The 26,548-nt window shown below is 45.2% G+C and overlaps 2 protein-coding genes across 2 annotated transcripts in view; one reads left to right on the top strand and one right to left on the bottom strand.

The window, feature by feature from the left end:
* LOC139545358 (uncharacterized) overlaps positions 1-20,812 on the top strand; it is an 82,588-nt gene extending 61,776 nt beyond the window's left edge. The window contains 12 exon segments of the mRNA XM_071353055.1: positions 11,050-11,229; positions 11,500-11,575; positions 11,944-11,976; positions 12,875-13,057; positions 13,199-13,261; positions 13,393-13,468; positions 13,639-13,794; positions 13,872-13,998; positions 14,250-14,401; positions 16,218-16,350; positions 16,352-16,398; positions 18,042-20,812. Coding sequence (XP_071209156.1) covers positions 11,050-11,229; positions 11,500-11,575; positions 11,944-11,976; positions 12,875-13,057; positions 13,199-13,261; positions 13,393-13,468; positions 13,639-13,794; positions 13,872-13,998; positions 14,250-14,401; positions 16,218-16,350; positions 16,352-16,398; positions 18,042-18,201 — 1,386 coding nt within the window. The 3' untranslated portion in view covers positions 18,202-20,812.
* A 104-nt stretch (positions 20,813-20,916) lies between these two features.
* On the bottom strand, positions 20,917-26,548 carry selenom (selenoprotein M). Its single transcript, XM_071353056.1, has 5 exons — positions 26,213-26,548; positions 23,336-23,371; positions 23,150-23,184; positions 21,868-21,946; positions 20,917-21,597 (listed from the first exon to the last, which is right to left on the bottom strand). The coding sequence occupies exons 1-5, from the start codon at positions 26,342-26,344 to the stop codon at positions 21,379-21,381; spliced, it is 501 nt and encodes a 166-aa protein (XP_071209157.1). The 5' UTR covers positions 26,345-26,548; the 3' UTR covers positions 20,917-21,378.

Here is a 26,548-nt window from a genome sequence, read left to right as displayed (position 1 = left end):
AGGGTTAACACGTATTAAATGTTTTACTCACCTCGGCTGCAGTGAAGGAGGTTTTGGTAGGGGGCCGTGTCAGTGGCACTGTATTGTCCTCAAAGCGGGCAAAAAAGTTGTTTAGCCTGTCTGGGAGCAAGACATCCTGGTCCGCGACGGGGCTGGTTTTCTTTTTGTGTCTGAGCTGTTGAATTGCGACTCGATTTTGTCTCTGTACTGGGACTTAGCCTGTTTGATTGCCTTGCGGAGAGAATAGCTACACTGTTTGTATTCGGTCATGCTTCCGGTCACCTTGCCCTGGTTAAAAGCAGTGGTTCGCGCTTTCAGTTTCACGCGAATGCTGCCGTCAATCCACGGTTTCTGGTTTGGGAATGTTTTAATCGTTGCTGTGGGTACGACATCGTCAATGCACTTCCTAATGAACTCGCTCACCGAATCAGCATATTCGTCAATATTGTTGTTGGACGCGATGCGGAACATATTCCAATCCGCGTGATCGAAGCAGTCTTGAAGCGTGGATTCAGATTGGTCGGACCAGCGTTGAACAGACCTGAGCGCGGGAGCTTGTTGTTTGAGTTTCTGTTTGTAGGCTGGAATCAACAAAATGGAGTCGTGGTCAGCTTTTCCGAAAGGGGGGCGGGGGAGGGCCTTATATGCGTCGCGGAAATTAGTATAACAATGATCTAGGGTTTTTCCAGCCCTGGTAGCACAATCGATATGCTGATAGAATTTAGGGAGTTTTGTTTTTAGATTAGCCTTGTTAAAATCCCCAGCTACGATGAATGCAGCCTCAGGGTGTGTGGTTTCCAGTTTACAAAGAGTCAGATAAAGTTCGTTCAGGGCCATCGATGTGTCTGCTTGGGGGGGAATATATACGGCTGTGATTATGATTGAAGAGAATTCCCTTGGTAGATAATGCGGTCGACATTTGATTGTGAGGAGTTCTAGATCAGGTGAACAGAATGACTTGAGTTCCTGTGTGTTGTTATGATGATCACACCACTTCTCGTTAATCATAAGGCATACCCCCCCGCCCCTCTTCTTACCGGAAAGATGTTTGTTTCTGTCGGCGCGATGCATGAAGAAACCAGCTGGCTGCACCGACTCCGTTAGCGTCCCTTGAGTTAGCCATGTTTCCGTGAAGCAGAGCACGTTGCAATCCCTGATGTCTCTCTGGAATGCTACCCGTGCTCGGATTTCATCAACCTTATTGTCAAGAGACTGGACATTGGCGAGTAGTATGCTAGGGAGTGGAGCGCGATGTGCCCGTCTCCGAAGCCTGACCACGAGACCGCCTCGTTTGCCCCTTTTTCGGCGTCGCACAGGGTCGCCGGCTGGGATCAGATCCATTGTATTGGGTGGAAGGCAAAACACTGGATCCGTTTCGGGAAAGTCATATTCCTGGTAGGAACGATGATGAGTTGACGTTAATCGTATATTCAGTAGTTCCTCCCGACTGTATGTAATGAAACCTAAGATTACCTGGGGTACCGATGTAAGAAATAACACATAAAAAAACAAAATACTGCATATTTTCCAAGGAACGCGAAGCGAGGCGGCCATCTCTTTTCGGCGCCGGAAGTTGAGTGATGGTAAGTAGAAGGACATTAAAAAGAGGAAGCATTAAGGATAGAAATGGAGGGTAAGTAAGATCGACAGATGGGTAAGTAGGGGAGACAGTGAGAGAGAGAACAGAATATTGAAAGAGAAAGTACAGAAAGGCAAAGGTGAAACAGAGACGGAGGCTAAGTAAAAGTGAAAAAGAGGGAGTGTTGTAAAGAGTTGCTGCCACCCACCCGCTCATCTCTGCCACCCACACGTCCAGGCTGTCTGCTGCCACCGTGCCCTCGGTTATAAATAATGCCGTCTCTGTGGCGATGACAGACAGGCAGTAAGTAGCTTTCCCGCGAGCATGGAGATCACAGCAGAGCCTTGGGTCACTCTGGCAACACTGTACTGGGTTATTTGGCCATGGTCCCACAGTGAATGATTAACTGTCAGTCCTGCCCCATCAGTCAAATAGTCCACTAATCTCCCTATTGACAGCACAGCCTGAACATACTCTCTGAAGATAGGTTACCCCCAACCAGCACACATGTGCCCCATTTGTATGAACTTTGTAGAGGAAAGGAGGTGTGGGGGGGGGTAGGTACTCTGCCTATTTTGGAGATGATCCTGATCTGTGGAGCCATGCAAGTCAGAAGCAGTGTGTTACTGTTTTATCCCTGGAGTTTTATGGCCATGTGATTTAAAGCTGTGCTCTAAGAGCATTTATCCCATTCTGCTGTTCTTCCCATGGAGGGGGCCAGGGTGAAGTCCCAGCCAACCTTGATTGGTGCGTTCTGGATAAAGCTGCTGACTTTTAGACACTCGTAAATAACTGGAGCGGGGTCAAAACGGCCAAAGACATTTTCTCGTCTCTGAGACACACGGAATTATTGTCCATCTGATTCACACAGGCGTGCCTTTTGGCATAAATACAGACACTTGCTATATTAAACATATACAGAACATCCAGAGATATAGAGAACATCCACACATGAACATTGACACACACAACACAAGCTCGCTCTGTCCTGTCTCCGACTCTTTCTCGCTCTCCCTCTCCAACACACATACTCAAATATGCACAAACAAAACTTTTATTTTTTATTTTTAACAAGCATGCACACACACACAAACCTTGTCACAGTGTTCAGATGCCACTCTGTGTGTGCCAGACTAGGGGGATGTCCCTGACGGAGACCCACTTCTCCTGGCATGCCTTGCCACAGTTTCTCTGTCCGGCTCCCTGTTCCTGGAGGCTGCTCTACTCTCCTTTTAAATCCCAGGACAACAACACTCTCCAGGGTCATGCAGTGAATAAACCACCATGTTAAATGAATAAAACAGCTTTCTTTAAATGTTTATGATTGAGTTACGATTCCTTGTTTTCAGTGAACAGAGTTTAATTGAGTAGCTATTTGAATTATATCTCATTCAGTTGTAGCTTTATTACTTAGTCAAGCACCATTTAGGCGTGTGTACCAGGGGTAAAGAACAGCTTTTCATGCAGAGGGCATAGTTGTGTTGCGCTAACATTGTTCACCTGATATACTGTAGTTTGAGCTATTAAAATGATTTGATTCATGCACACCTACAGTACTGTAATATTGTGGAATTGGTATAAGCATTCGATACACGTACACAAACAAACACATACTGGACTCACACGTTCTCATGAAGACACAGACTTTTCAGCTCTCTCAAAGCATTCAACGTGACAGACAAAGCACTTGAAGCATGCACAAGTAACAGCAGCTGGTCCGATCACTGTGATATTCTATCAGCAAGTTCCAAAGCAAGCACACTGCAGAAAGCAGCTGGCCTTTTGCAAGATCCTTCCGTACAGCCACTGTCAGCCAGAACTAGGTTCCGGTTTTCTATAGCCCAACGCATTCACCACCCTCGGTCTCTCTCTCATGGCTCTGTGTGCTTCTTTGGTTCTACTTACCCTTGGTGGCCTGTCCTATGACCTGACCCATGCAGCTCAACTGACTCATGATGTCAAGCCTGAGAGGCTAGCTGAGCCCTCCCAGTCGGCCATGCCCAGAGCCCCATCCAAAGCCCCAGTCGCCTGCCAATCAAGGTGTAAAGGACAAAGGCTCTAAATAAAAGTTGAGGGCGGGAGGGAGGGAGCGTTTCTGAATTGGTGCCACCAGTATTCCTCCTCTGGCCCCCACTAGTCCCACAGGCCCTGACTGGCTCAGTGGAATAATAGATGGGCCCAGTGATAAATAGACGCGTCTATGGCACCTGAGGGGGGAAAAAGGGGGTGGGGGCCTCTGCTGCCTTAGAAACTGTATTCCGTGCATGCTCATTGGCTGTCTGGGACCAGGTCCCTGAAGAGTGGAGATTGGTGAGGGGTATAAAGAACGAGAGTTGTTTTGGAGGGTTTTTATAAACAGGCTGACTGAGAGAAAGCCTACTTTCCTCTTCTCCCAGGGGATACATACTCAAAATCTCAACACCCAGCGCAGTAACAGTATCAGACCTTCAGTGTGACTGGTGATATTGAGAGCATTTACACACCATGCCTGGTGTGAACGTAGACTTTCTGTCGGCCTCAGAGGCTCTCTGGTAGGCAGCCCAGACAGCCTATGTGCGCAGTCTGATCTGGAGGAGGTGATCGGGGACCTGCTAGCCCAAGAGCAGGCTGAGGAGGAGGGTGAGGGGGGCGGCCACAGGAGGCTGCGGAACGCGTGGCTCCTCTCTCCACAGCTCTGCAGGAGGAGAACCTGAGGCTGCGTATCCAGCAGGAGAGGCTGGCCCGCCAGGTGGAAGCTCTGTGTCAGGCCATGGGGCTGCCTGAACCCCCAACTTACACAGCCTTTGTCGCGGAGTCCACACCGAATGACCTCCAACTTCCACCCAGCACACCCCTCATCCCTAAAATGCCTGATGGGCTAGACTGGGAACCTGAGGCTGTCCCTGTCCCCCACCTTTGCCACACGTCGCTCTTCCTCCACCTCCTGTCTGATAGGACTAGGAGGCATCTCACGCAGCAACAGCATGGTACGCCTCTCTCTCTGGCTGTATGGACCCCCTCCCGCCATCATATTTATCGGCATCATTTCCAGCCTTTTACTCTTTACTGACGCTCTCTTCCCTCTTTGACGCCTAGGTTTTTTCCTCTGATCTGAAGTCTTGAATGACACATTTTCCCATGTCTTACTGGTACTAATGAACATCTGATCAGTCTAGGTTCGTTTATGGTTTTGTTGGCTGTACTAGTGCTCTGCTTGACAGCTTAAGTCTGCAGATTAGAGCACATTGTAACCAGCCATTAACACTGACGTCTCAGTGTTGGTTATCATGGGGGTATCATTGTGTTGGAGGTGTATTTACCTGAAACTAACAAGCTTTATCTGCATGCTTTTCTGTCGTCCCTGCTTCTTTCCTCCTGTCTTTTTCCACCATCCATCATGAGGACAATTCCAACAGGTTATTTTATCATCCCACATCATCCACAATGCATGACCTTTTTTCTCACTCTTTCGTGCCAGCTCCTCTCTCGTTGTCTCAGTGTGACACCTGCGTTTGTCACTGATGTGCTTTTATCCCATTTGGTGGATGATGGGGTTTGTGCATGTGGCAGAGTACCTGGCAGAGTATTTGTTTGTGCATGTGTTCCTGTTTGTGTCTGTGTTCTGTCAGGGGAAATGTGTCAAGGGACACACTTCCTGTGCTGGGAGGAAGTATCCTGTTTGCTGTCATTTAATCTTCTGAGTAACAGCCTGGTCATGATGATAGCCTCTGGTCTACTGCCGAAACACTGGGCTCCCTAAGTTTCTTTGGCACTCTCCTCAAAAAGAAGTCCCAAACATTGTTGGACTTGGACTACACTTCAATCTATTAGAAACTCCTCACCTCTACTCGTCATTACGGGATATGTGGCTCAGAGTTCACACTTCACAGTGCTCCTGGTCAGATGCTGAACAAAACCCCTCTCTGATGGTTCACAGCCAGGGTGTGCTCTCTGATTTACATCTCAGTTGTGGAACACCAATGTCACACCATCAGGCCCCCTCTGGTCCAGACCCTTTGATTAGGGCACTAGTAGATTGGGCCTGACGTGCTCCTCAATCTTCTAGAGGCAGTCAGAGTGATCTTGAACCCTGTAGCCTGCTGTAGTCCAGGTCAAGAAGGTCAGCTCTGCTCTGTTTTGACTGGGGTAAAGGGAAAGCCAGCCAAGGAGCTGCGAACTTAGAGGCTCTCTTTCTGCCCTCTGTTACTTACAGTTGAAGTCTTAAGTTCACACACTTAGGTTAGAGTCATTAAAACTCGTTTTTCAACCACTTCACAAATTTCTTGTTAACAAACTATAGTTTTGGCAAGTCGGTTAGGACATCTACTTTGCGCATGACACAAGTAATTTTTCCAACAATTGTTTACAGACAGATTATTTCACTTATAATTCACTATCACAATTCCAGTGGGTCAGAAGTTTACATATACTAAGTTGACTGTGCCTTTAAACAGCTTGGAAAATTCCACAAAATGATGTCATGGCTTTAGAAGCTTCTGATAGGCTAATTGACATAATTTGAGTCAATTGGAGGTGTACCTGTGGATGTATTTCAAGGCCTACCTTCAAAATCAGTGCCTCTGCTTGACATCATGGGAAATCAGCCAAGACCTCCACAAGTCTGGTTCATCCTTGGGAGCAATTTCCAAACGCCTGAAGGTACCACATTCATCTGTACAAACAATAGTACGCAAGGATAAACACCATGGGACCACGCAGCCGTCATACCGCTCAGGAAGCCGTCATACCGCTCTGTCTCCTAGAGATGAACGTACTTTGGTGCGAAATGTGCAAATCAATCCCAGAACAACAGCAAAGGACCTTGTGAAGATGCTGGAGGAAACTGGTACAAAAGTATCTATATCCACTGTAAAACGAGTCCTACAGTGGGGAGAACAAGTATTTGATACACTGCCGATTTTGCAGGTTTTCCTACTTACAAAGCATGTAGAGGTCTGTCATTTTTATCATAGGTACACTTCAACTGTGAGAGACGGAATCTAAAACAAAAATCCAGAAAATCACATTGTATAATTTTTAAGTAATTCATTTGCATTTTATTGCATGACATAAGTATTTGATACATCAGAAAAGCAGAACTTAATATTTGGTACAGAAACCTTTGTTTGCAATTACAGAGATCATACATTTCCTGTAGTTCTTGACCAGGTTTGCACACACTGCAGCAGGGATTTTGGCCCACTCCTCCATACAGACCTTCTCCAGATCCTTCAGGTTTCGGGGCTGTCGCTGGGCAATACGGACTTTCAGCTCCCTCCAAAGATTTTCTATTGGGTTCAGGTCTGGAGACTGGCTAGGCCACTCCAGGACCTTGAGATGCTTCTTACGGAGCCACTCCTTAGTTGCCATGGCTGTGTGTTTCGGGTTGTTGTCATGCTGGAAGTCCCAGCCACGACCCATCTTCAATGCTCTTACTGAGGGAAGGAGGTTGTTGGCCAAGATCTCGCGATACATGGTCCCATCCATCCTCCCCTCAATACGGTGCAGTCGTCCTGTCCCCTTTGCAGAAAAGCATCCCCAAAGAATGATGTTTCCACCTCCATGCTTCACGGTTGGGATGGTGTTCTTGGGGTTGTACTCATCCTTCTTCTTCCTCCAAACACAGCGAGTGGAGTTAGACCAAAAAGCTCTATTTTTGTCTCATCAGACCACATGACCTTCTCCCATTCCTCCTCTAGATCATCCAGATGGTCATTGGCAAACTTCAGACGGGCCTGGACTTGCGCTGGCTTGAGCAGGGGGACCTTGCGTGCGCTGCAGGATTTTAATCCATGACGGTGTAGTGTGTTACTAATGGTTTTCTTTGAGACTGTGGTCCCAGCTCTCTTCAGGTCATTGATCAGGTCCTGCCGTGTAGTTCTGGGCTGATCCCTCACCTTCCTCATGATCAATGATGCCCCACGAGGTGAGATCTTGCATGGAGCCCCAGACCGAGGGTGATTGACCGTCATCTTGAACTTCTTCCATTTTCTAATAATTGCGCCAACAGTTGTTGCCTTCTCACCAAGCTGCTTGCCTATTGTCCTATAGCCCATCCCAGCTTTGTGCAGGTCTACAATTCTATCCCTGATGTCCTTACACAGCTCTCTGGTCTTGGCCATTGTGGAGAGGTTGGAGTCTGTTTGATTGAGTGTGTGGACAGGTGTCTTTTATACAGGTAACGAGTTCAAACAGGTGCAGTTAATACAGGTAATGAGTGGAGAACAGGAGGGCTTCTTAAAGAAAAACTAACAGGTCTGTGAGAGCCGGAATTCTTACTCGTTGGTAGGTGATCAAATACTTATGTCATGCAATAAAATGCAAATTAATTACTTAAAAATCATACAATGTGATTTTCTGGATTTTTGTTTTAGATTCCATCTCTCACAGTTGAAGTGTATCTATGATAAAAAAATTGACCTCTACATGCTTTGTAAGTAGGAAAACCTGCAAAATCAGCAGTGTATCAAATACTTGTTCTCCCCACTGTATATCGACATAACTTGAAAGGCCGTTCAGCAAGGAAGAAGCCACTGCTCCTAAACCGACATAAAAAAACAGACTACGGTTTGCAACTGCACATGGGGACAAAGATTGTACTTTTTGGAGAAATGTCCTCTGGTCTGATGAAACAAAAATAGAACTGTTTGGCCATAATGACCATCCTTATGTTTGGAGGAAAAAGGGGGAGGCTTGCAAGCCGAAGAACATCATCCCAACCGTGAAGCACAGGGGTGGCAGCATCATGTTGTGGGGGTGCTTTGCTGCAGGAGGAACTGGTGCACTTCACAAAATAGATTGCATCATGAGGAGGAAAATGATGTGGATATATTGAAGCAACATCTCAAGACATCAGTCAGGAAGTTAAAGCTTGGTCGCAAATGGGTCTTCCAAATGGACAATGACCCCAAGCATACTTCCAAAGTTGTGGCAAAATGGCTTAAGAACAGCAAAGTCAAGGTATTGGAGTGGCCATCACAAAGCCCTGACCTCTAGCCCATAAATGTGTGGGCAGAACTGAAAAGGCGTGTGCGAGCAAGGAGGCCTACAAACCTGACTCAGTCAGGAGGAATGGGCCAAATTCACCCAACTTATTATGGGAAGCTTGTGGAAGGCTAACTGAAACGGTTGACCCAAGTTAAACAATTTATAGGCAATGCTACCAAATACTAATTGAGTGTGTAAACTTCTGACCCACTGGGAATGTGATGAAAGAAATAAAAGCTGAAATAAATCATTCTCTCTACTATTATTCTGACATTTCACATTCTTAAAATAAAGTGGTGATCCTAACTGACCTAAAACAGGGAATTTTTACTAGGAATAAATGTCAGGAATTGTGAAAAACTGAGTTTAAATGTATTTGGCTAAGGTGTATGTAAACTCCTGACTTCAACTGTACCTTCTAATGGTCATAAACACAGCTAACACTGATAGGCTCTGAAACCTGCCGACCTCTCTGCTGTTTTGGTCACGAGTGACGGTGTCTGTGTTGAGGACATTTTAAGGGTATTTATTCTGTATTACCTCTAGTTATTCAGCTGGACTGGGTTCTTAGGCCCAGTAATGCTGCCAGTCCAGCTGGTCCTGTCCATCAGACTTTCCAGGCCCAGGGAAGCTGTTCTCTTTGAGTTAAGCCATGTCACAGATGGATGAGTTGGGTGCATGGAGGCTGACCTTACCCGACCCCTACTCTCCACAACAAGGTACTATATAGGTACACTTCTGTCTCACCAACTTACATAACCTAGTTCTGTAGGTCTATACAGACACTCTCAATGGCATAATGTTAGACACACCAGACACCATTAGCATATGTCCACTCTCATGCTCATTAAAGAAAACGGAATACCCATCTTTTTTCCCAGCGTTTAATTATTCATCATATATGCAGTTCTGTTTCTCCAGTGCTTACATAACCTAGTCCTATGGGTCTACAGACACTTTTACACACTGGCATAGTGTTAGGCACATCAGCCACTCTGAATATGAGGTCCATTCTCATGTTGGGACACCTAGAGAGAAAAATAAAATATTTCTCCCTAGGTCACTATAACTGTTACCCTACTCACCGATGAATTCTATAACCATTTAAAGTGAATCTGTCCTCTCCCTTAACCCCACCATGGCGACACTCTCTTCCACTCTCTTCCAGTGAGGCCTTGTTTGTTTGGCAGGGCCATGTCCAATAACATTCCACTGCGGTCAAGTGGCTGCGGTCTCACTAGGACCTGTCCCATGGGTCAGACCCCTGAGTCTCAGTCCAGACCTCCAGAACCAGAGGCCACCCTGGATCACACTGGGTGGGCACCCTCTCCTTGGCTAGACTCTCTGAGAAGAGCGAGGGGGTGGAGGGGGTGAGCTGATGGGGACAGTGGATTGCCAGCAGTCTGGGGCTAAATCTGGACCTGGACTCTGTTACAACAAAAGCAGCAGTCTAGAGGCAGATGAGCCCAGTCTCTGTAGTCTGCAGAAGGCATGTGGCACCATATGGAAATCTATTCAAGATGTCTATAGGCTGTATGGCCCTTAAAATACACTGTTAAAAAGCCAGACAGTGGTATCTTAATGGAAGACTATACTGTGTTTATGTCCATGACTCATCTCCTTTCTTCGCCTGTCAGCAGTGGAGGCACACAAAAACCCTACATCTCTCTCCTGTCTGTTACAGCACTGACTGGGTGCGCTATCTGCTTCTGGACAATGTGATTGTGCTTTTACAGTGCAGTAGTGTGTATAGTCCTGTATCCTGTGGGAGAATGGAGCTGGCGTCTATCCTACACAATTTACATTAATGCAGCTCTCTGGGCCCATAGCCAAAGTAGTGCTTTACCCCTGTGACATGACATGAGCCCTCTGTTCATGGAAGCCTCGTACTGTTTAGACCGACTGAGAGGGTGTCAGTCAGAAAGGGTCAGTGATGGGTGAGCTAACTGTTCGGCAGGATATCGTGCCCCTGCTGTATACTAATCCTCACTCTCTGTGACAAAGACTGAAGAGCTGGAGGGCCTAGGGAGGAGCTGGAGAGCCTGGGGGGGAGCTGGAGGGCCTGGGGAAGAGCTGGGGGCCTGGGGAGGAGCTGGAGGCCCTGGGTAGGCATGAGGGTGTGAAAGTGTACATGTTCCCCCTCCGCCGAAGATTCCAGGAATTTTTGGGGGAATCCTCCGGTGCTCATTCCGTCCTAAATGTCAGCAAGCCTCTGTCTTTTCTGTAAACACAGCTGTAGGGATTGATGGATTGGAAGCCTCCCTTTTTTGTCTGTCCCCTGGCTTGGTGTGTCCTGGTCCTATGCTTTCTCATCAGCTGGGGAATTGTTTGAGTATGATTTGACCTCCAACGCTAATGGGCTTTTGTATGTGTTTATCTGTGCTGCCACTGACATTGACCCTTAGCTGAGGATTAAAAAATGGCCATGGTTTTCACTCTAAAATGGTTGACAATTCTGATTTAAAAGCTATATAACCTGAAAATAATTAACAATTCCCTCATAGATGGCCTCAGAGCCAGTGTTGGCGGTGGAGCCCTCAGTGCAGGTGGCCTGCTGTCAGCCCCCGGCTGCTGTACCCAACGGCTTCTCTGCGCCACCTCGGGACAAATTCGAAGAGTGCTCCAGAAAACTGACCGCAGAACAGCTGGCCGCCATCGACGATGAGGAGCTCCTGGATAAAATGGTACTTTCCCCTCCTCATATCACACACGCACTTAGTCCTCAAATCCTCAGATTTGTTGGAATCTGGTGTTTATGTGTATTAGTGAGGGGTTAAATCTGGTCTGCTGGGAAAATGTACATTTGGAATGGTCATACCCTTACATTTCTGTGTGTGTGTGCGTGCACTACACTGTATGAGTGTGCTGTATGTGTGTATTTGGAGCTATGTGACAGAGTTTGTCCGAAGACCAACCCCTCTCATTCCTTCCGTCTGTCCTGTTCTTTCCCACAGCTGGATGAGTCCAAGGACTTTGAGGAGAGGAAGATGATCCGACAGGCCATGAGAGATCTGCGTAAGAGGAAGAGAGGTGAGAGTGAGACCACAGCCAGACTAACCAACCTCCTGTCCATTCCCCCTCTGCAACTTCTAGCACCTTGCTCTTTCTCAATCTCTCGCTCTCTACTTACTTGACCACTCTATGCCTCAACCTCATTTCTTCATTCACTGCTTTTTTTCATTCTACCTTATCCATTTCTTTGTTATTTCTGCATATTTTTTGCCGTCTTGTCTTTTCTCCATCGTTGTCTTCCCTTTATCATTATTTTAACTGCTGGGTCTCTGCTGGTAGATGACCTTCATCAAATCTAGTCTGCATTATGTACCTGCCTCATCTTTCGCTATTTCCATCCTCTTATTTTCTGCTCTTATTTTCACATTCTCGCATCCTGCTCTCAGAGGCCGAACTGGGATGTACTCAAGAGGAAATAGGTAGGAACGTCCTGTGTGTTTGTGTGGATTATATTAATACAGTATGCATCTGTTTTTGTCATTTGTCAATGTCCCACTTGGTTGTATCCCCTCATTGTCAACAATACTGTCCTACAAGTGCTGTTATTGTGCTTGAAGCTCATCATTGAGTTTTCTCAGTGATACACATTGATCATGAACTGACCAGCAGAAACCAAGGACATGAGGAGCCTGTATGGTGGACAATGAGGGATATGCTTATACATCTGTTAAAACGCATGAGTCATGATGTTTGCCATGATGTCACTGCCACATGGCAAACACACCTCATGTTGTTCCACATAATGGCTGGCTGGGTGCATAGTGCTGCTGACTGTTCTTTGATACTCCAGAAAGGACTTAGAACTCTGTGTCAGAATGTTCCTTGGGCTCAGTAGCTAACCAGCCAGTTCATCCCTGTATTGCCCTTAACCCTAGCCCGTAAATGAGAGACCTGAGGAATATAGTTCAGTGATAATGAGTTATTCGGTGGGTCTGGTGCTTAGGAAGGTAAATGGACAGTTAAGACTGCTAGAACCCCCGAGGCATCGGGTCAGTACTGGTGTTATGGTATCAGTGTGTTGGACAGCGTTTAGTAGCCTTTCTATGCCAGTGCCTCAGCGGTCTGACGTGACGTTCAGAGTCTTTGTTTGCACTTTGATATGTTTGTCCAGCATGTGCTCCACCACAGCACAGCCTGGGGTTGGTTGTGTTTGGCTTTCACCTCTGGGTGGCTGTCTGTGTTCATAGGCTTTTGATGGTACTTTGGAAAGAATGTTGAAATGTACCTCTAGCTTTGTAGCAGAGAGAGGCTGTCATCTTGAGTGCCTTCCGCTCCCTCTTTTTCCACTGACCTTCTCCCTCCCATCCTCTATCTCAGACCAGAGAGAAAAGGAGCGGGAGTTTCGTCTTGCGGAGCTTCGGCAGCAGAGAGCGGAGCATACTCAGAAGGGTCGTATGGGAGGAGGAGGAGCTGGAGAGGTGGTGATGAGGAAGGTGGAGATGTCAGCTGATGGCTCCACCCTCAGCCAAGTCACCAAGACAAACCGCTTTGCCAAGTCTGGTAAGCCAATCATACACCATGTATTAGGCTGACAACATGGCTGACATATTTTAGGCACTACACTATCTCGTATTTAACCGTGCATGATCTTACCAAGTCAGATGAAATACTTCAAATGTGTTTCTATGTTTGTGTGTCTAGGTGATGGCAGCAGGACAGCTCACAGCACCATCATGGAGGCCAGTTATGCGAAGAAAACAGACGGTGAGTCAGCACATCTGCCTCCTACAAATTTAAATCAGCATTTTCATAATCGTCATCATTTGATTACTATCACTGTTTTTATCCATATATGGTGTTGTGTGGTCTCACCACCACCTCCCTGTGTTTTCTAGTGGGGATAGTTCAGTCCATGTCCTACAGCTGCTCCTCCTCTACCTCCAGCAGCAGCTCCACCAGGAAAGTGGGCAGGTGAGCACTGAACCCATAGCGATACAATATAATACTGTGTTCTATTGAATTCTGTGTCTTAACCCTCCTTCTCAGCAACCCCTATAGGATTAACTGACATTGTGTTGAACGGTAATTTACCCATTCTCTCTCTTCCCTTCTCTCTCTTCCTCCCTTCTTCCATCCATCAGTGTGTTTGACCGCGAGGACGATTCGGCGTCCCGTGCTGCGGAGCGCCGGCAGGCAGAGAAGCGCAAGGAGCTGATGAGAGCCCAGACTCTGCCCAAGATGTCTGCCGCACAGTCCCGCAAAGCCATGATCGAGAAACTGGACAAGGAGAGCGGAGGGTAAGGATATAAATAACTAAGAATAGTAAAGAAGGAGAAAACGTCAATACTAGCATAAACCAATCCCCCTTCTTCAGGCCAGGAAATAAAGCAGTTGCCAAGGTGAACACAGTCCAGCGCTCGGCTAGCTGCCTGGTGCCCAATGCCAACTCCATCAAACAGATGCTCCTGGACTGGTGCCGCGCCAAGACCCGCTCATACCAGGTGAGCCAACCCACAATGGCACCGTCCTGAGTGTCCAGTCTACTCAAAGATCTGAGGCATTCACACTTTAGTTCATCCTGGAATGAGGGTTAGGTCTTTTATATAACCCCTCTACTGCATGCAAAACATTCTGCCATGTGTTCTCTGTCAGCAATGCTGTGTTCTCTCACATACTCTGAAGTCTGTTGGGTGACCATTGGCTTATGCTTTGTGATTGAATAATTTCTCTCCCCCTCTCTTACCCCCTGCAGAATGTGGACATCCAGAACTTCTCGTCCAGTTGGAGTGATGGCATGGCGTTCTGTGCCCTCGTGCATAACTTCTTCCCAGAGGCCTTTGACTACTCCTCTCTCACCCCTGCCAACCGCAGACACAACTTTGAGGTGGCCTTCAGCACTGCAGAGTGAGTACACACATACACAAATACTTACACTTGTAAAGTGTACGTCATGCATACGCTCATAGATGTACTGAATGTCATGTCTTGGAGTATAACATTTAATCAGAACTTCAGACCTGGGGTAAATGGAAGCTTCACTCTTGGCGTTGCCCCGTGGCCATTTACAGCAGAATGGACCAGGATCTGAGTGCACCATCTTCTAAACTTCCTCCGTCCCCAAGCCAATCAATCGTCTGACCCCCCCAAGGCTCTGTTTTTGGGGAAGTAGATCCACTGTAGCTGTCTAACCAACTCTTTGCCCACCCATTTGAACTCAAAATCAGTCAAACATCTTGAGAACCCAAAGACAAACTACTTCCCTCGCCTTTCTCTGCCCAAAACCAACACACTCCTCTTTCTCGGAACAGATTTGATCCCTCTATTGGGTATGTTTGTTTGACCTCTGTAAGATCAACACTGAGCTGCCAGTCTATGGATTCCTCAGGCTCAGCAGTACAGGACCTCTGGGTTCTCACCACCCTCTCTTAGCCTTGCTACCACCTAACTACCCATCCACGTACAGTAGTAAGACTGTCTGCCTGAGGGAGGAAGAGAATGTGCATCCACAGAATTCAGCCTTTTGGATGCATCAGATTCACCTGTTTTACTCAACTCACTGTGTGTCAAAGGGCCTACAGTGAGAGGGTTGTGATGGGCCTGGGCCCACTGCTCAGTTGTATCCTTCCTCTCTCTCTCAGGTCAATCAAGTCAGCTTCTGGATCTACTACTACTATGTCCTGTACCTCTAAACCTCCACTCTCCATCCACTCTCTCCTCTCAGAGATGCTCTCCTCAGTAACCGCTGTGTGACGTGACCCTCCATCCACCAACCCTGAACTAAACCAGGAAACTCCTGAGACTGACCCCTTCCCAACAACCACCAGGTTACTACAGTACAGGAAGAGCACTCGACTGACTGCCTCCCAGACCCCTCTCCTTTAATCTCTCCATCTCCTCTTCCTCACTCTATCTCTGTCACCTCGTCTTTTGATGAGGTCATGTACTGTCAACCTTTGCCCTATCACCCACCAGTGTCTGCTGAGTTCACCTGTTACGACCATGATGACGTAACCACCAGATTTGTCAAACACGTGTTCCTCCTAGCTACCCCCACAACCCCCTCTTTGTCACTCTGCTGCACTGTCACTCCTTTCCCTGGGCACCAACCTCACCCCCTCCTCCCCCACAACCTGCCAGTGTGCCTCAACCTGACCCCTCTCACACACCCCTCCAACACACACTCACCACCAGTGTGTTTCTCTTCTAGGTTCACCCTGTGGTCCATGTCTTTGTGATTGTAGAATTCTTGTTGGTTTTTCCTTGTCTCTTGTTTTTGTACTGAACAAAACAAAGCCAATGTTCTATGGTTGATGTCCCTATACCCCCATGTCCAAGTCTTTTGTCTCAGTGCACAGAACAAACAAACAAACAAAACGTCGCCTGACGCTTCATTTTCCATTTTGTGTCTGCGTGTGTACGCGCCCATGTGTCACGTTGTTCATGAAGCACGTCAACTCATGGATATGTCTGTCAACACAGACAATGTAATGTTATGGTTTGTTTTTGTCTTTTCTCTCTCTCCCTCTCCACACCCTGGGTATTCCTCTTGTTTGGCTGCTCACTGCTTCTCTCTCTCTCATCCTCCTTCTTTCCTTCTGTCTGTTGACTTATATCTGTACCTTCTCGCTATATATTTTCTGCACCTTTTCTGTCTCTCTCTTCCTCCCTCTTCTTTCTCACCCCTTTCTCCCCCTGCTCCCTCTCCGGGGTGCGGGTGCAGGAAGCTGGCTGATTGTCCCGAGCTGTTGGACGTGGAGGACATGGTGCGGATGCGTGAGCCGGATTGGAAGTGTGTGTACACGTACCTGCAGGAGTTCTACAGGGGCCTGGTGACCAAGGGCCTGGTTAAAACCAAAAACTCCTCCTAGAGTCACACCCCTAGGACCCCAAATGCACTCATGGTGAGAGAGGGAACAGGCCCACGGAGGAACCTCACGCTGGGGGTTTATGGGGTGGGAGATTGGTGTGAGTGGGAGATTCTCAATTGGGGAAAAGTCCATCCTTTACTCGACTCCTCCATCCTCCTCTCGGCCATCACCCGGAAACCGATAAGTAGTCGCCATATGTAGGAGAGTTTAAATTTGTTAATAGGTGAAGGGAGGAGTTTAATTAGCTCCTAAATTGCATCCTCCGGCGGAGGGTACCGAAGTGTTTCCTGCACAGAAGAGTTTTGAAATCTACCTCATCCCCTTGAATCAGCCATTTGCTCAGAGGAGAAAAGCATGCATACCTTTGAAAACGATACGCTACTTATGCTTGTATCTATAAACATTTATTTTTACCATTTTACACATGTATTTTGCGATTCCTCTGCTGTAAACATAATCTTCCTGATGACGAGCTAGTCGAGGAGTCATTTTATACAAGCACATTGGTTTCTTCTCCTCGACTCCTATTCTCGATTACCTTTGACCTTTTTCAACAGGAGAGGATAGAGGACAGGATGCGAGGAATTGAGCAAACCCAATTGAGATTTTCCCAGTGTGTGACTGTGGGTATAGGAGTTAATGTTGTGGAGTGGGGCGGTGAATGGCAGGCTCATCAACAGTTCCACCGGAAATTCCACTGGTTATTCATATTATGAGGAGAACAATGAGTTATCCATTAATATAAACATGATCATTAACCTACAGGAAGTCATATGAAGTGTTGGAGTGTGTCAAGGTATAGGTTAGAGTGCAGTTTTCTACACCCTGTGAGCCTGGTGCTGGGGTCCCGAGGCCCAAACATGGACTGTGAGTGTGTGACTGCACTCAGAGCCAGGCTCCAGGCTCCAGCCAGGCAGAGGGCCAGCCATCAGCCCCATCTGCAGATCCACACTTTAAAAGGAGCTGCCACAACACTGGAGTGGAAACAGAGATTGGAAACAAAGTGGAGAGGAAAAAGAAATGTCAGACCTGTGGTGTGTGAAACATGTGTATCATCTCCTCTCATTTAGTGACTTCAAAATTGTTTTTCTACTTAAAGCCTGGTCAGTTTATAACAGCCATCGCTGAATTTAGCTCTTCAGAATCTAAAACATTAAAGGGGAAACTTAGAGTTTTACAGTGTTGACATTTGTCTCTCTTTGAGGGGCTAGGTTACCATCTGCTGTTCTAGTAGTTGTGCTCACTCGGTCTCCCACCTTGCAGCTGTTTCCCAGAGGTCTCGCTCCCCTGCTCTCCCAGCTGGGCAGCTCGCACTATTTTAACAGTCAGTCAGCTGCAGTACTGTCAGTGATGAGTAGTTTTTAAAGTGTGCCACCCTGTGGTTATATGCATGCATTGCACATAGATTATTTCGTTTAGCTAATGGCAAAATATGTTTGGAATGATCTCTGTACATCTCCTAAATGTATGCCTAGAATGCTTTTTTGAAACTAATGCTTTTTAGAGGGGCTCCCTCGTATCTGGTTAGTTTGGGTGGATAAAAAAGCTGTTATGAGAGCAGTGTTTGTGGAGAGAACATATTTTATCCTTACCATCACTCTGTTCATCTCTTTCTCCATCTCCCCACTGCTCCCTCTTTCCCTTTCTCTGTCTCACCATATGTCTCCGTCCCCTAGGGAATGTGCCAACTGTATGCCCCTGTTGGAGGTAGAGGACATGATGATCATGGGGAGGAAGCCTGACTCCAAGTGTGTGTTCACCTATGTGCAGTCACTGGTCAATCACCTGCGCAGGCACGAGATGAAACTCGCCAAACTCCAGGGCACCAACCTCTGATCTGCTCACTGTGTATCTTCCCCCATCGCACCCCTCTCCTCCTGAGCTCTGGTCCTGAACACCACCCACGTCCCAAAAGACATCAGCCCCGACTCTGAGTGAGGGGTGTTACTGATTTGCACATCTCTGATGGCCAACGTGGTGGGGAGTGTGTTTGTGTAGGTGTTGGCATCTGTCTTATGATTATCTTTGTTGATGGTGGTGGCATGTAAGACAGATAAATTCCCTTCCTCTGGATGCATTTGTTTAGGCTGTGCGAACCTTCCCATCTTCCAGAAAGAGAATTCCAAAGTTTAATAGAGAATCTTTAAGCTTTAATTGATATTTTTATTTTATACTGATATTTAGTTGTACAGCCTATCAGTCATAAGGCAGTTCTATACATGGTTTGGAAGTCTGAAGATAAACCACCAACAAAACCCTACATGAAATGTACATGAGAAAAATAGGAATTTTACTGTATTCCCTCACCCACATTAATGCCTAAATGTTTTTGTTTTCTGTGACAATTGCAAGATGTTACTCAAGCTGTTGGCGATGATGAAGAAAACAAATATGATATGAGGCATTGTTAATATTCCTTCAGTCCCCACTCTCGTACTGTTAAAGGTGTTGCTAAACACATCTATTTGAATTGTTTTAAATAGTGCTTTGTATGGAGGGATGTTAATTATTATTTGGTGGGTGCTTATATTTATTCTATTACACACACGTACAAGTATTTATTAATACGCATGTGTGAATTCGATTTATTTTTTGCATATCACAACTCTCCCTGAGACATCCTCGAGAAAGTGGGATCACAACCAGGGTCTGGACACTAGACCAATTAAGGATTAAATGCCTTGCTCAAAGGCACAGACAGATTCTTCACCTTGTTGGCTCGAGGATTTGAACTAGCGACCTTTCGGTTACAAGCGCAACACTCTAACCCAGGGATGGGAAACTCTAGTCCTCAGGGGCCGGAGTGGTGTCACTTTTTCTCCACCCCTATCGAACACAGCTCATTAAACTAACTGCATTCTAAACTGAAGATCATGATTAGTTGATTATTGGAGTCTGAAGCAAAAGTGTGAAACCAATCAGGCTCCCAAGGAATGGAGTTGCCCATCCTTACTCTAACCACTAGGCTAGCTGCCGCCCGATGTTATTCAGTTGCTGGCATTATGAAATTGGTGGATCCGTCTATGCAGCCCTAACGTAGCAGGTGTAAAGAAACGCCTGAGCAGGTTCTGCAGAAACCAGAAGCATCTGGTTCAGGCTTTGCCTCTGCTTTTCCCCTGAAAACCGTATGCTTCCGGGTTCTGCCGACCAACTGAAGGTGATGCAGCCCTATGGTGCGCAAAACCGATATCAATCTACAGACCCACTGAGGTTGAAGCCAGACTAGGTTGTAATAGCCATGTTGTGATACTAGTTGTGAAACTATAATTGTGTATTTATACCACTCAGAATATTTACATAATTTTGGTCTGTGGAGAAACACCAGTGTTGAAAAGTAGTTTCCAAGTGCCTCTCAGACAGGTAAAATCACACATTGGTGTTCCTAGATTATCACATCTCTTTCCTCCTTGTCCTTGCCTTAGTTCGCTACATTGAGGTCTAAAAAAAAACTTGGCATGGGGTTGTCGCATTCACACTGCCAGCAACACACAGCTCTTTTTGTGGGCTCTTTAATTATGCTTGGGTAACATTTTTGTTGGTGGTCGTACCATATGCTTTGAAGTTTTGTTTCATGAGTCCATCTATAGGTTGTTATGGTAATGTCAGTATTTGTGGGCTCTTGAGTGGCGCAAGGCACTGCTTCTCAGCTCTAGAGGTGTCGCTACAGACCCTGATTTGATTCCAGGCTGTATCACAACCAGCCGTGATTGGGAATCCCATAGGGCAGCGCACAATTGGCCCAGCGTCATCCGGGTTTAGCCGTCATTATAAATAAGAATTTGTTCTTAACTGACTTGCCTGGTTAAATAAACATTTGTTGGAGGCCAACCAATCAAATGTATTTATAAAGCCCTTACATCAACTGATGTCAAAGTGCTGTACAGAAACCCAGCCTAAAACCCAAAGTAATGCGGGTGTAGAAGCACGGTGGCTAGGAAAAACTCCCTAGAAAGGCCGGAACCTTGAGGAACCAGCCAACTTCCCTTCTCTAAATTCTTGGGCCCAATGAAAGCTGGCTTTCGGCTCAGTTGATTATGACAGACAGGTGAACAGGAGATTATTAATGATAAAGGCTGAATGTACATTTTCTGAATTCTAGCTAAAAATGTTTTATGGTTTCTTTATCAATAATTTTAAGACTGCGGTTGGTTTTAGAACTGGTTTTGATTTAATTCACTTTCTCTGTAATTTGAGACTAGAGAAATGTACTAAATCTAATTTTGTTACATTTTGTAAACAGGTGTCGACTAACAATGAAATGCTTACTTATGGGTCCTTTTCCAACAATGCAGAGTTAAGATAAAATATGGTTACGACAGTTTAATATTCCGCAACCAGAAAGTTTCCACAAACTAGTTAATCCTGTACATACATGCTTGGACACAGTCAATTCATGTTTCTGTACACCACAATGAATGTGAATTAACAATTAAACCAATTTAAGATAGTGTGTCTTCTACTCTAACACTTATTTTTTTTCCTGTGTGTGTGTGTGCGCAATGGGAGTTTGATTTTAAGATGGACATTCTACAAATGGCACATACAAAAATATTGAAAGTTAAACTTTTTATTGTTTTACAATAGTCATCCCATCGCTTGAATCCCCTTGTGTGCCTAAGCCCTACCCACCAGGACACGTTGCATCGGCCCCAAGCCAATCAGGAGATTTTACAGCCAGGGACGTCATTCAGTTCCACAGAGGACAGGAAGTCATTAGACACACGAGAGAGATTATCAGAGGAGAGACTCATTAAGACACTTGACACCTAGTGGTAAATCATACACATCATCTGAAATAAATGGACAAACGGAAGATAAAAATTGTGTAACCTTTTCTGATGTTACAGAGAGACAGTAACCCCAAGTGCTGAACCAGGATCTGCTTGTCCTGTGTTCTGATCCCAAAAAATTGTTTAAGCTACAGAAATAAACTGGTCATGGACCAGCACTGGAGGAGAGTAACCCTGTCTGTCCAGGTCCACACAGACTGCAGACTCTTTACTGCTGTGAGGATTACAGGTCAGAGTGCTTGGCCTCTGCGTCAGAATCTGAGGAAGCGTTGTCTGCGGGGGCTGAAGAAGAGGAGGGAGTTGCTTTGAAGGGGCTGTCCTTGGCGGGGGAGAAGCGGAACTCCTCTGGGACCTGGTCCTCAGGCTGAGCCTTCTTGTAGAAGCCCAACTTCTCCAGCAGCTCGTTGATCTCAGAGCGGGTCATGTCAGACAGGGCAATCCGCTGAACAGGGCATATACATTTAGGTGAGATGCCTATCCTCACAAGAGCTCTCTATTCTTCCACAAGCTGTAGCATGCACAGATGAGTTTGTCATACCATTTCTGTGCAGTAGTAGGCCCACCCTTTACATCTCTAGATAAGTAAGCCTGCAACGTTTATGACCAATCCTTCATTAACCATTATAGTGCACTAGTGAGAACCTACAGTAAATCATTAACACCAGAGATGTGTTAAAGGTACAGTAAAAGTCTGTTTCAGCAGCTCACTTACGTCCAGCTCTTCGTAGTAGTGGTTGAGGAGGACAAGCTCGGGGTCAGCCCCAGGGATGTGCTTCATTACCAGGTTATGGCTGGGATGGCATGAGTCAAGGGTTACAAACAGGCAAACAAGGAAATGCAATGCAAACAGAGTGCCCGCACACAGTTGACAGGTGTCTGACACCCCAGGCCAGGACGACTTCCTCCACGTGTAACAGTATAGCTTCCTTCCCTCTCCTCGCCCCTATCTGGGCTCGAACTAGGGACCCTCTGCACACATCAACAACTGACACCCACGAAGCATCGTTACCCATCGCGCCACAAAAGCCGCAGACCTTGCAGAGAAAGGGGAACAACTACTTCAGGTCTCAGAGCGAGTGACGTCACCGATTGAAACGCTATTAGCGCGCACCACCGCTAACTAACTAGCCATTTCATATCGGTTACACACGCACCAGTGCCCCTGCCTGCTGACACCAGCTAGTGGGGAAGTATGGTCATGAACAGCTTGGACTTTGTGCTCCAGCCTCCATACATGACAGGGAAATGCATGAAGCACTTCAGTTATGAGATCACTTCAGGACAGTCTTACATGCTGGAGCTGTGACTGCTTCAGGACAGAAAGCTATCTGCAGGGTAAAGGTATGGCTTTCTTTATGGCTATCAGCATATATATATATATTTATTAGGCTTCTGTCTGCAGAAATAGCTTTCAATTACTTGGTCAGATGACGAGTACAAATGTGTAGTAAGTTTAGCTGCTGTGTAACTGTTCTCGTTACTCCATTTGGTAGCACAACATCAAAGGGGCAGTTGCTACATTCATTTTTGGACTTAGAAATCAATTATATATCCACCATTGATTCTTCAAGAGTATAACTGAAATAAATTAGCTTAGTTCAACTGTCGTACCCCATCAGAACCCAAAATCAAAGCTTGTTTTACTCCAATGTTTGTAAACAAACACTGTTTAGCCTCAAAACATGGTTAAAACTATAATTTTGATATCATGGATGGTCAATGGAGGGTACATTTGATTGGTTACAGTTCTCTAGCCCCATCCCTCAGCTTTTTACCAAAACAGTGGTGAGGTTACCTCTTATTGTTTCAACTGCGGATTGGCCCCTTACATAGTTTATAAAACAGTAAGGCTGTTAATTATTTATTCTGAGATGGTTAAATCAGTTAAACGTTGTCAACCAGTGCATGCCTTCCACATCACGGCAGAGGACCTACCTACCACACATCGGCTATCACAACTCTGCACGTCTGCTATCACCAAAATGAAAGGATACTAAAGAGGAATGTCCTGGGTCACAAAGGCTTTGACCTGAGGGGTTGAAGAGTTGATGGTTAGTGTAACTCTGCTTTGTTGGGCAGGCAGTGATATTTCTGAGCATTTCATCAATTGCAAAATAACAATAATACTGTACATATACAGAGAAGACTGTTGATAACAATAGGCCGACTTAAGTGCTTACCTCTCTCAGCCTGTTCAGCTGTCATCCACCGCAAGACTGAGAAAAAGATTAAGCAGGATAGTGGTTATAAATCCCACTAGGACAGGAGCAGGGCAGTGGGTGACTGACTGGGTATGATTCAGACCACGGTGGTCCTCCTGACCCATTAGTACTGTAGGAGTCAGGACTATCAGCAGATAAAGGGACTTATCGCACCATCTGGACACAAGTGAAACACTCACTGTCGGAAAAACATGTTGCCTCTTGTTGAGATTAGAGGTCGACGATTAATCGGGGCCGATTTCAAGTTTTCATAACAATCGGAAATCGGTATTCTTGGGCGCCGATTTTTTTTTTACACCTTTATTTAATCTTTATTTAACTAGGCAAGTCAGTTAAGAACACATTCTAATTTTCAATGACTACCTAGGAACGAGGCAGAACGACAGATTTTTAACCTTGTCAGCTCGGGGATCCAATCTTGCATTGATTACAATGCACTCCACGAGGAGCCTGCCTGTTAGCGAATGCAGTAAGCTAAGGTAAGTTGCTAGCTAGCATTAAACTTAGCTTATAAAAAAACAATCAATCAATGACTGTCATTGCTCCAATGTGTACTTAACCATAAACATCAATGCCTTTCTTAAAATCAATACACAAGTATATATTTTTAAACCTGCATATTTAGCTAAAAGAAATCCAGGTTAGCAGGCAATATTAACCAGGTGAAATTGTGTCATTTCTCTTGCGTTCATTGCACGCAGAGTCGGGGTATATGCAACAGTCTGGCTCTTTGCGAACTAATTATGACATAACATTGAAGGTTGTGCAATGTAACAGGAATATTTAGACTCATGGATGCCACCCGTTAGATAAAATACGGAACGGAATAAACGTTTTGTTTTCGAGGTGATAGTTTCCAGATTAGTCAAAGGTATATGGTTTAGAGAGAAATAGTCGACGCGTTATAATTCCTGTAATAACTTGCGGCTGAATTTGAAAGGGGTTCCTTCGTTATTTTACCGTTGATGTCTTCCATAGAGAATGTCTTGATCTACTTCAAATAAGGTCTGTGTTTCGTGCAGGCTTAAACCGCCTCGACGTTTTGATACCCGTGTAAATCTCACTAGGATAAGGTAACGTTTGTCAACATATTTATATAAATCCACTCTACAATTTTTTGTCTTCGTTTATATTTAGCCAATATTGATCAGAGTTACCTTGTCCTATGGATATCTACACAGTTATAAAATTGGTACGGTGATGTAAGCCTACACGAAACACAGACCTTATTTTAAGTGAATCTAAAAATATCCTATGGAATAAATGAAGGAACCGCTTTTCAGATTTTGCTAGGTGTCATGGGAATTATGACTCGCACTTTGGTTGTCAATTCTTACCATGCCCATTATTAAAATAGGATTTCCTGCATATAGAAATTAAAGTTTGTTTTCAACATTCATCACAGGTAACTTAAACTCTATTTTTATTCAAACAGTTGAGAGTATTTGTCTCCTAAGCAGACTCTTCAGTATCATTGTCACTTCAGAGCTGTGTGTGTATTTATGTATTATATTAAGTTAAAATAAAAGTGTTCATTGTTCATTCAGTATTGTTGCAATTGTCATTATTACAAAAATGTGTGTGTGTGTGTATATATATATATATATATATATATATATATAAAAATTGAATAGTTAATCGGTATCGGCTTTTTTTGTCCTCCAATAATCGGTATCGGTATCGGCATTGAAAAATCATAATCGGTCGACCTCTAGTTGAGATACCATAGGCCTATACTATATTGTAGGCCCTATGTAAGAAAGAGTTCCCCAACTGGCGGCCGCAGGTGGTTGAGCAAAAAAAATAAGCATTTTTATTTTCATTGTTGGACATAAACGACTAAATATGCTCCAAGTGATTTTAATTTGGGAAATCTGTTCCCAAGTATTCCCACGCATTATAGAGAGACATGATCGTATACAATGTAAGAAAGGTTTCTAATTATTGTTCGTGAAATATATCTGTTTGGGCTTCTTGCGGTCAATTTGCAGTCTACATATTATTTGTAATGATGTTACGACCATCTGCTCAAGAAAAAAAGCCTCGGCTGAATCTAGTTGATGATCCCTGCCCTATGTAATGATATTTTGTTTAGCCCATGGGAGAGGGATGTGGTTTGCACATCCATGGGTACATAGATATGTGGCCAAGCTTACAGCTCTGCTCTGAGATTCATTACTACCTGCTGATAGGTAGATATCCCACAGGTAAATGCCAACTTGACAACACATTTTTCGCTCAAAGATCCTGGCAGGTGTGATGCACCCTGGATGATATGTTCTCACAATGAGAAGAAAGTCTGAAAAAGGCATTGTTAGTCCACTGTAATTTGAGGTCTCATCTTGCAGCCACATTGAAGTAATTCACTGGCGTTCTATTGTAACACAGAATGATTACAGAGAATAGCCTATCATTTACTCCTATAAATGCCCAGGAGTCTCAACCCATTAGAATAGTATAATGTGCAGTAGAATCACTATTGCACTTAATTTTATTTACCAAAATGTTTGATCAAAAGCCAATAACATGGATAGACACCCATAGGAGCAGATGCGAGGAGGGTTTAAACTTTCATTCATTCATTTTCCTCCTCCCAAAAACCTACGCATGCGCACATATGACAACAGTTAGGCTACCCAATATTTCCCTCAATACGAATCAAAATGTATTGATCTATACGTGTATCCAATAATACCAAAACATGATCCATAATTATATCGACAAATATGTTTATAAAAGCCTGCTTCTTATTCATTCTTGTTATCTTAGGCTACTTGAAGTGGCTTTGTTTACGAATCTAATTGCAATTACGTTAATATTCTTACTCAAGCCTACCTCCACCTTCGCTTTTGCGAGACCATCCAGTTTCTTCAGATCTACATCATAGGCGGACACACAGTTAAGGAAGCTGACGAACATGAAGAACCACATAATTTCCTCTGATTGCAGAACGTTGAGGAGATTCATGTTTTAGAGCAGACGGTCTTGGTCGTTCGTGTCGCTCACCTATTCTGCAAACCTATCGTTACTTACAGTAGGCTATACTTGAATAGCAAGACGTAGCAGGCTAGCTGCGGTGATGTTCAACTATGTCATCTCCGGCCTCTATGCCACGTCAAACGCTTTCTGCTGTCTTTGGAGAGGGCGGGGGAATGAACGAACTGCTTCTTA

This window comes from Salvelinus alpinus, chromosome 19 (genome assembly GCF_045679555.1).
Source record: "Salvelinus alpinus chromosome 19, SLU_Salpinus.1, whole genome shotgun sequence".
NCBI classification, from domain to species: Eukaryota; Metazoa; Chordata; class Actinopteri; order Salmoniformes; family Salmonidae; genus Salvelinus; species Salvelinus alpinus.
This window is presented reverse-complemented; position numbering and strand designations above follow the sequence as displayed.